At 44.6% G+C, this 10,438-nt stretch overlaps 1 protein-coding gene across 1 annotated transcript; it reads left to right on the forward strand.

The window, feature by feature from the left end:
* The first annotated feature begins 5,924 nt into the window (after positions 1 to 5,924).
* Positions 5,925 to 6,535, forward strand: LOC123105738 (arabinogalactan protein 16). Its single transcript, XM_044527900.1, has 2 exons — positions 5,925 to 6,129; positions 6,218 to 6,535. The coding sequence occupies exons 1-2, from the start codon at positions 6,021 to 6,023 to the stop codon at positions 6,322 to 6,324; spliced, it is 216 nt and encodes a 71-aa protein (XP_044383835.1). The 5' UTR covers positions 5,925 to 6,020; the 3' UTR covers positions 6,325 to 6,535.
* The last annotated feature ends 3,903 nt before the right edge of the window (positions 6,536 to 10,438 follow it).

Consider the following 10,438-nt stretch of genomic DNA (forward strand, 5'->3'; position numbering starts at 1 on the left):
CGTCACTCAGTGGCAATTTCTCCTTAGGCGCATGTCTCAGCAACACAAAACGAGGGTTTCGCTCGTTATAGGACTTGACCAAACATCTCACGACACGAGCTGGCGATAGCCATGCAGCACCTGTATGAAAGTCAGTACCATCCTGTTAAGGACAGGTTTTGTTGTTCATATGTCAAGGGCTGGTAAGGTTTTGCACATTCTATCGAATTAAACCACATGCTCCATCGCTTGTGCAGGCCCCCGTCAATTCCTTTGAGTTTCGGTCTTGCGACCGTACTCCCCAGGCGGAGTGTTTCACGCGTTAGCTGGGCCCCTAATCCGCGTAGACCAAGGGCGAACACTCATCGTTTATGGCATGGACTACCAGGGTATCTAATCATGTTCGCTCCCCATGCTTTCACACCCCAGTGTTGGTAGGGACCCAGAGATTTGCCTTCGCTTTTGGTGTTCCTTCGTAGATCTACAGATTTCACCCCTACACACGAAATTCCACTCTCCTCTGTCTCACTCAAGTGAATTGGTTTCGACATCATTCCGCCACTTTTGGGCGACTTTCACTTTCAACCCGATTCACCGCCTGTGTGCCCTTTACGCCCAGTCATTCCGAAGAACACTTGCCCCCCCCCCCTGTCTTATCGTGGCTGCTGGCACGGAGTTAGCCGGGGCTTCTTTCTCGAGTCCTGTCATGATTGCGCACTCAACGAAAGAGCTTTACAAGCGGCATTGCCCTTCTTCACTCACGCGATATTGCTAGAATCGGGCTTTCGCCCATTGTCCAAGATTCCCCACTGTTGCCCCCCGTGGGAGTCCGGGTCGTGTCTCAGTCCCAGTGTGGCTGATCATCCGAAAAGACCAGCTAAGCATCATTGGCTTGGTCAGCCTTTACCTGACCAACTACCTAATACTATGCAGGCTCATCAAACAACGTTTTTTGAGCTTTCTTCATGATTGGGCCCAAACTGTTCGGCAGATTCCCACGCGTTACGCTCCCGTTCGCCACTTTGTTCTCAACTATTCCGATTCCAGCAAACGGAGGCCGTTAGGTCAAAGCCATAGCGCGCGCCCTATAGTTTTGAAGCAGGGCGAGACCACTTTAGCTGGGAGCCTCTTTTCCTTCTGTCCAACTCCCTGAAAACAACGTTCGACTTGCATGTGTTAAGCATATAGCTAGCGTTCCTTCTAAGCCAGGATCAAACTCAGATTTTGATTATGATTAGGCGGGGACAGGATTCGAACCTGCAGTCTTCAGGTCATGAGCCTGGTGAGTCGACCAATTCCCCTACCCCGCTTCTTCCCCTGATCTTTCTTTCCCTCTTCCCATAAACATTGATTCTCTCTCCTAACCACTCTTAAATATGTGAAATACATGGAATCGATCCAAAACTACAAGCAAGGGAATCAACTCTTATTGCCGTAAAGGAAACATAACCCCTTTATATATATATATATATATATATATATATATATATGTATATATATATATATATACATACATACAAGGAACAAGTAGCCGTCGCCACCTATTCCTAAATTAAGGGAATGCGAGAAAGATTTCTCTATGTCAATTCAAAACAAAACAAACGGACGACTGAATCCTATAAACGAAATTCTTTTGAGAAGAGCTTGCGCCTATGCTTCTATAAAAATCACCTATGTGGAACGGATGCTTCTACTTGGTCATCATAGACCAGCAAATCCATTTGAGAGCTGTCTTTCTTTGATGGTAGTGTCCTTTCTTCACGCTCACCATCTCTGCAGAGCTTAACAAGATAATCCACGCCAACAACCAAAGCCAACAAGCCTTCGCTCAGAAGCTCTTTCTTCATCTAAGCTTTTAGTAACATTAGCTGTCATCAATAGGGTGGAACGCATTAACCAGTAGAAACCTTGCTTCAAGGTACATTCTTACATGTTTGGAGTTTTGTCTGGATCTCAGTACCTCAACTATTGGCCTTACATGGCCTGACATGGGTATTCCCTCTTTCTAGTCCCACTCTTCTCCAACAGAGCTCCCTCACTAAGCGAGCATTCGACATTCCTAGTATGTTCCACTCATTCTACGCCAAGCACCCAATCACGGGATCAGAATCACACTCTAGATCATACCTTTCACGAAAGAAAAGGACAGGCAGCCGCTGCTAAACCAAGATCTCCATCTCTTGACTCCGTCAATCAATCTTACTTATAGGGCACAAAGGTATATTTACCATACGAGATGTGTACACCTACTAAAGGGAATAGAAAGATCTTGGGCACAAATACTCCACTTTTCACGAAAGACATAGATTCACCAATGATTGGTTGGACTAAATACTACATTTATTTGCTCAGAAGAAGGAAAGTTGGTTGTGAGAATGATTTCTCGTACGTAGTCTTTCCTAGGACCATTCCAACAGGATGCTCAGAGGTGGGTGGAGAAAAAGCTCAAAAGGCATACTTCCTGCGCTTTCAGAGGATCTAAATCAGTCTTCATCCTTTCGCTTTTCAAAGCCCCTCGCAATAAATATGTAAATTCGTTTCACAGGAATTCAGAGATTTTCAATCTCCTCGAAAGAAAATGAGTTCGATCAGCAACACTGGTCTCCGCAGCACCAGGATAAAGACCTTCTTTTTACCCATAACCTTTCTCTGCAGCATTGGAACCAAGATCGGGCTTGGCATAGTTACGTGGTTCCCGTTCTATTTAACTAACACTAACTAAAGCTAACCGGAAGCTTTCTTCTCATGCGACTCTTGGATCGAAAAGAGGCTGCTGGACTGGACCACGGCTGAAACTGCCAGGCACGGACTAAAAGCTTTTATTAGGGATTCCCGAGTCAAACGACTACCATACATAGCATAGAGCTGGAAGCTGCACTAGTGTACAGAAAAGACTGGATGTGAACACGGGCGGACATTGGCTATGTATGGGGCACTCACTAATCACTATTAGCAGGAAACAACTAGCAGAAAGAAAGATGAACACACTTTCACTCCTTGCTCTTCAGCGCGTACTCACACGAGGGACTCTCAAATCTCTATTTTAGATCATAATCTTTCGATCCCTTTACCGAAGTGATTGATAGCAGGGCTAAAAAATCATAGGGCTTCTTCTATTTTTAGTGTGAACTCACTTCTATTCTATATCAAGATAGGGGCTTCAGTACCTGGCTAACCGCCCGGTGGAAGACCTGGTTCTACCACACAAGGGCTGTTTTCGTAGTCCAGGATTATTTTCCTCATATGTAATTTCACCTCAATGTGGAAATGTCTGATCTTATTCCAAAATAGAAGGTCTTCATGAAGGTCTGTCTTGTTTTAGGAATATAGGTACCGAATTTCAATAGCGGTAGGTACCAAGGAGAAGACGAGTCAGGGCCGATTGACAAGACTAGCTAGGCTGACCTTCCAGCCATACTCCATCCAATATCGAACGGAAGTGCTAAAGGTTTAATGTGATGCTGACCTCAATGAACCAGACCTCTAGAATTCGTTCATCCCTTCGCTCCGAGGATTGGTCGAGTACTTGGCCACATGCATGATTAGGCATGTTGCCAGGATGTCCCATTAGAAAGGCAGGTCCCATATTTGAAATATAAAATTAAGATCAGATAGTGCTCGAGAGGTTTTTCTCCATACGAGAAATCCTTCACTCACAGGGAATTCAAATAGATGTGTTGAAGATCATCAAAGAAAGGAAAAAGACTGAATTCGATCCATCTCCTCCCTTTTCTTTAAACCATGAGCTACTCCTCCCTTTTCTTTTTTTATGTAATTTCAATACGACTTTGTTTGTGTTCAGGTTTTCAATTTAGAACCCCACGGAAGTGAATAGAAAAAAGAAAAATACCCCTGTGATACGCCTTCCTTTACCTATTTCTAGATTGATTGATGTTCAATGGAGGGAAACTTGACATTCCTTCTTTCCTTTGAAATTGTACATTTTTTTGATTCTGAACTAATTGTATCCTTTTTGTTCCCATCGAGTTTTCTTGCCTAGTGACTAAGGATTTTCACACTTGTTGTGTCTATAAAAGATTTTCTCATAAAACACTAACAGAATTTTAGAGGGATTCACTTTCGATAAGAATCAAAAAGCAAGTTCCCTATACTACCTTCTTTCCCTCCTCTGTTTCTGTCTTTAAGAGGCAGTGCATCCGGCAGGAATCGAACCTACTTTTTGACCCATTTTGCCTTTCTAGGTTGGTGGGCGCTTTCACCATTCAGCCATGGATGCTTTAGCGAGTGAACTAGGTTTTTATTTGAGAGCGAACTAGGTTTTAGTGGTATTTCTTCCGTTAAGGGAGATTCGGGGAAAAGATGGAATAGGAAGACGTGTTTCCAGAACGAACAAGATACGTGTAGAGAAGGGGAAGTTAGCAAAGTTAGACAAGATTGGAATGGGCATAGGAACATGTATTGATGTACCAGATCAGCTAATGCTCCCAGGTTGATGCGATGTATTCCACCAGTTGACTGGAGACTTTATTATTGGTATATCGATCGGTCCAGCACGGATTGAAATAGGAGCCGGTTTGACAGGAAGCTTTTGAAAACGCAGTGCACCCAGGTAAATAACGAACAAGATGAATACAGAAGTTAAACGAGCATCCCACACCCGAAAGGTACCCCACATAGGCCTTCCCCGAAACCCCCTAGTCACTAACGTAAACAAAGTAGAAAAAGCACCAATTTCTGTACCGGTTCCGGAAGAGCGAATAAAAAGGGGATGTTTTGTTAATGGAAACAAGGAACTGTTTATAGCTGTCACGATATAAATAACTATACTCATCCGAGCCGCGGGAACATGTACATACGAAATACGAGAATTTCCACCTTGTTGAAGATCTGGTGGTGCTACCCGAAGACTTAAATGAATAGCCATCGCTGTTAAGAACAACCGAGATCCAATGAGAATTTGCGCGTAGCTTTTTGTCTTTCACATAAAAAAATAAGGTTGTAATAACGAAACTGACATTTTATTTTCCTTACCTTGCAAGTGGAACAAGAAAGACTATAGTTATTTTGATTATATAAACAATCAAAGGATTTCGCATGCTTTCCATGGAATGACAGAATTCCCCTTGCTTAGTTTTCGCTCCGCTCGTGCGTGGCACTCCTTACTTGCGGAGCGGCATATCGGAAAAAGAAGGATTGACTTTCTATACGGGCCTGTCCCCTCTTACCCCTAATTAACAATTATGCTGCAACCAAGTGGGCAGTGGTAAGCAAAGTAAGCAGAGGGTTCTCGCTCCGGTTGTGCGAAGGTTCCATGCCTGTTTTTACTGATTTTGGTAACCTTCTACAAGATTTTTAAACCAGTTTTCTCTTCGTTGTTGCTTTTTTTTACCCTTTTTCCCGGTCTTTCAATTTTTGTTTCTTTTTCTATTTTTCATAAATTCACAAATTTCAAGAAATGTTCAAACTCTTTAAAATCTGTTCAGAATTTTAAAAATTCTTTGCTTTAAAAAAAACTTTCAGAATTACAAAAAATGTTTGGAATTTACAAATTTTGTCACAAGGAGCGTCTTACAGGACCTGCCATCTACCACCGTGTAGGCAACTAAACACGCCCCGGTGATTTGATTTTCGTAATTTTGTATTCGCCGGCTGCAAGTACTTGCTAGCAATATAATGCGCATTAATCAAAACCTGAATTCTATTCGCATGTAGTGAATCTGATTCGGCGTCACGTCCAACCAAACCAGTAAACAAACGGGAATGTTTCTGCGGCCAGATGATTGCGCAGCACAACCAAACGCATAGACAGCCAACCTCAATCCAGGATCCAGACTGTAAAGACGGAAAAGAAATTCAGCAACGGTCGCCCATGTGAGCGGGCCCCGGCGCTGGCGCAAGACGCCATCGCGATCCCAGCGAGGTCCAGCGAATTCCAGGAGAGGGAAAGAGAGCCGTTATATAATCAATCAATTATCAGGGGAGGTTATATAATGGCACAAGAAGCGGCAGAACGTGAGGACAAGGCAAGGAGTCAAGGAGAGAGATAGAGGCATCTTCTATTCACAAGATACGCGGCTGCCATGGCGAGAACCCTTTTTGGTTTCGTCGCCGCCCCCGCGCTCCTCCTCGCCGTCTTCATGCCGGCCCTCGCCGCCGCGCAGGCCCCCGCGCCGGCGCCCACCAGCGACGGTGAGCCATCAAACTCCAGCATCTTCCCCTTCTGAATTGCTTTTCCCTTCTGGATTTCCTCACACTTGTTTCTCGTCGATGCGTGCAGCGTCCTCGGTCGACCAGGGCGTTGCCTACTTTCTGATGATCCTGGCGCTGGTGCTCACCTACCTCATCCACCCGTTGGACGCCTCCTCCCCGTACAAGCTCTTCTGAGCCTGTACATGCGCAGAGGCTTCTCATTCTTTTGTTCATCTTTCTGTTGTCCGTCGATCGATAAGCTAGTGGATTCTTGAGAGATTGGTTGTGTGAGATTCGATTTGAATTCATTAATTTGTTGCTCCTGTACTCTGGTGGATTCGCACGCACGCGTGCATATTTTTGTTCCAATGCTCCTCAGGTCTGTTGCCACTAATTATGCGTACTAGTCATCAGCCCGTGTGGGCTAGCAATTCATGCATGCATAGTACTCTCTTTAATCCAAAATAAATGTCGTGGTTTTAGTTCAAAAATGAACTGTCGTGGCACGACACTTATCTTAGATCGGAGAGAGTACTATATATATGTAATTTCATAAAAGAATGAAAATATAGGTAGAAACCTTGAAGAATATTTTTTAAGTGGTTTACATTAGAATATGTAGTACTTAGTTATTCTGGTTATCCATGGGCCAAAAAAAGGGAACTCCATTCTTTCTATTGGGTTCTAATTAGGGGGTGTTAAGTGAATTGGAAGAATGACGATGTAGGACATATGAACGATAGTTGGCTCTTGACAACTCTAGAATACGAAAAATATGCCCCGTAAAACATTCATTTTCGAATGAGTCAATGTAGAAAAAGTTTTTCTTTTGGAACAAAATTAGCACCTTATGTTGAAGAGCCATGCTGGACATGAACGGTAGAAATGCAAACTTTAAAAGTGGTTTTCAATTTCTGTGTAAATAAATGAGTTTTTTTTAGAGAATGTAAATAGATGAGTTAGTGCAGTTAAAACTTTTCAAACTTTGACAGTACTAGTTGATAAAAAAATCTTTATATTGGCAAGATGATAGTAGTACTAATAAATTGCATTAACATGCGCCTTCGCTAATTCTGTCGACGAACCATGCTGGACACTAATGGTAAATATTAAAAACTCATGTGTCAATGTGAATTGAAAATGGTGATGTTGAATTTGCACGCTTGGTACAATCAAATACTATATACATCTACCATTCATAAATATTTTTATCAAATACTATATACATCTACCACTCATAAATAAATGACTTCCTAAAATGTGCATCTGAACCTTTTCAAACTTCATTAGTGATTGATAAAAATATGTTTATGTTGATAAGATGAAAAATCGTACCATTAGATTTGCCAAAATATTTTTAATAATTTTGCACTAACATGCGCGTGCAAAACAAATGATCAGAGGCGCATACCAGACAATGTGGTCAACATGAAAATATTATCTATCTATCAGGATAAACACCATTTCAGTAAAAAAATAAAGAAGAAAACTAAAAACAAAATGTGAAAAAACGAGCGCTAGGTCTGCGGACTGGACGCACTGGCCGGGCCATTGTCGCCCGTTTCAGGCGAGACCTTGTTCTGTCTTACACTAGTCGCCCCTGGGTGTCATGTGCCAAGGTGAGCGAAAGAGTAGATGGGCCTGCCCATTTTAACTAGCGCAGGTGACTACAGTACCCATGCCCAAAGTCCCCTACGGCGGCGGCCTAGGGTTTTCCAGTCCTCCGGCGATCTTCGCCGTGAGTTCGTTGTTGCTACCTGGCTTCGGGCCACGTTCTCTCCTTGTCCCTCTCCTCTACCCGAGCTGTTCCAGGGAGTAGTCAGTATGCTCGCCCCCGCCGCCACTAGAGGGAGTTTTGATCTAGGGTTTCCCGTGGGGAACCTTTGACGCAGTGATTCTTGATGTTATGGCGGGCAGGGAGACGACAGCACCAACCATGGAGGGGGAGTAGACGGCACTGGCGACATGCCGGATCGCCTCACACTCCAGGATGATGAACTAGATGATCTTGTATGGGAAGATGAGAATGACGCGGCGGAAGTCAGGCCCAAGTGGTTGGCGCTATGCCGCCTCCTGACATCAAAATCCTTTAGCCAGAGCGCTTTGATCGGGGATATGAAGGCTGCTTGAAATCCGGCTCAGCCGGTGGTATGGTGGAGGATCAAACCAAATTTGTTTTCTATCCAGTTCAATTGCTTGGTGACGGGAACAAGGGTATGCACAAAGGACCTTGGGATTTCAAGGGCTATGCCCTAATTCTCGCTGAATATGATGGCTTCTCAAAGCCAGAAAAAGTAAAGTTGAACATGTTGGAAACTTGGGCTCAGATCCACAAGCCGCCAGACCTCGTTCTCAAAAGCAAGAGCTTCCTGGAAAATTTAGCGCAGCGTATAGGCGAGGTGCAAGAAGTTCAAGTTACACTTCCTAATGGATCTGTGGGGGAGTTCATCAGAGTACGTGTGAAGTTGGATGTCGGGAAAAAACTTACAAGAGTTGTACAATTCACAAAGGCTGGCGAAACAGAGAAATATAGTGTGAAATTCGAGAAGCTACCCATCTTTTGCTATGAATGTGGTATGATGGGGCACTGGTATGAGGAATGTGGAACGGGGGAACACGATGCAACAAAGTTTGAATGGGCCCTTTTCATCTTGGCTTCAAGGAGCATTAGCCCTGGAGGTGGCCGAAGTCGGTCCAGCGGAGCAGGCCGAGGGGATCCAGACAGGAACGATCTAGGAGGAGGAAGAGGCCGGGGTCACAGAAGAAGGGGTAGCCCCTATGATTCGGGCATGCACCCGCATACAAGTGGGGCGGGATTTGATGATGACAATGACCTCCCAGCTGTTGGGGTGGTAGCTCAAAAGCATACTCCAGTTTTGTCAGAGGGGGGGAAAGAACATGGAATATGATGGGTCAAAGAGCTGGAGACACAATGCTCGCACTGAAACAACTTTGGAGAAGCAAGCAGAGGATGCTACCAATGATCATCAAGAAGATTTATTGGTTCTGGGTAAACGTACAACGGATGACTCTAGTACATGGCAGCCACACAAGTTGGATCCTGTTGATCCAAAGACAACAATTGTTCCGTTAGGCAATACCACGGCGATTGATGGCCAGTTTGAGAACACCATTGGGGGTTTCTTCGGGTGGTGGAGGTACACCACAGAAAAATGCCAACAAGAAGAAGCTGAAGGGATCTGATGGCATAGCAGTAGAAGTGCATACTTCAAATGAGAAGATGGCCTCCATGGGTGAGGACTGCAAGGGACAATGAGTATCGTGTGTTGGAATTGTCGTGGGGCGGGCAACCCTGCGACAATTCGCGAGCTTTGTGTTCTGATGAAGCGTTTTGCCCCCACCATCCAATGTATTCTCGAAACTCAGGTTGAGGGGTCTAGGGTGGAGTTTTTACCAAATTCCTTAGGTTTCAATAAAAGTTTTGTTGTTAGTAGTTCTGGTAGAAGTGGTGGTTTGTGTGTTTTTTGGAATGATACAATAAAGTTGGAGGTTGTTGGCTACTCTAAATACCACACTGACGCTGAACTGGAGGAGGTTGGTAACACTCCATTTAGGGTGGCATTTGTGTATGGTGAAGCCCAAGTCTAGAATAGATTCAAAACGTGGGACACCTTGAGGGGAATAGCTTCGACTAGTGCATTACCATGGATGGCAATCGGAGATTTTAACGAGGTACTTCACCTCCACGAGCATGATGGAGGTGGAAACCAGAGCCAGGCTCAAATGGATGGTTTTCGAGATGCTTTTGATATTGTTGGACTGTCAGATATTGGATTTAGAGGGAATTCGTGGACTTTTGAGAAGAGAGTTGTTGGCGGTTCTTACACACGAGTACGATTGGATCGATGTGTGGCGACAACATCTTGGTCGTTGATGTTCCCTCAAGCGGAGCTGGTGCACGAAACTGCTGCGTGTTCGGACCACGTCCCACTGCTCTTGAACCTGAGACTGCATGCACCCAAGGCAGGACCGAAAGCATTTAAATATGAATGAGCATGGGAGTCGCATGAAGGATTGCCTGCGGTGGTGGGAACTACTTGGGGACAGGACTGCGACGGGACTGTCGAGGGAGTGAAACAGCGCCAGGAGGCCCTATCATCCGATCTGTCTCATTGGGACAAGGAAGTCTTTGGGAATGTAAAAAGGGAAATCGGTAAACTGCAAAAAGATCTGGCCCTGTTACATGCAATACCGAGACGATTGGGACCCTCACATGCAGAGGTGGAGATATGTGACAGGCTGGTAGAGTTGTTTCACCGAGAGGAACTTTTATGGCGCCAGCGTGCAC

This window comes from Triticum aestivum, chromosome 1A (genome assembly GCF_018294505.1).
Source record: "Triticum aestivum cultivar Chinese Spring chromosome 1A, IWGSC CS RefSeq v2.1, whole genome shotgun sequence".
In the NCBI taxonomy this organism is placed as follows: Eukaryota; Viridiplantae; Streptophyta; class Magnoliopsida; order Poales; family Poaceae; genus Triticum; species Triticum aestivum.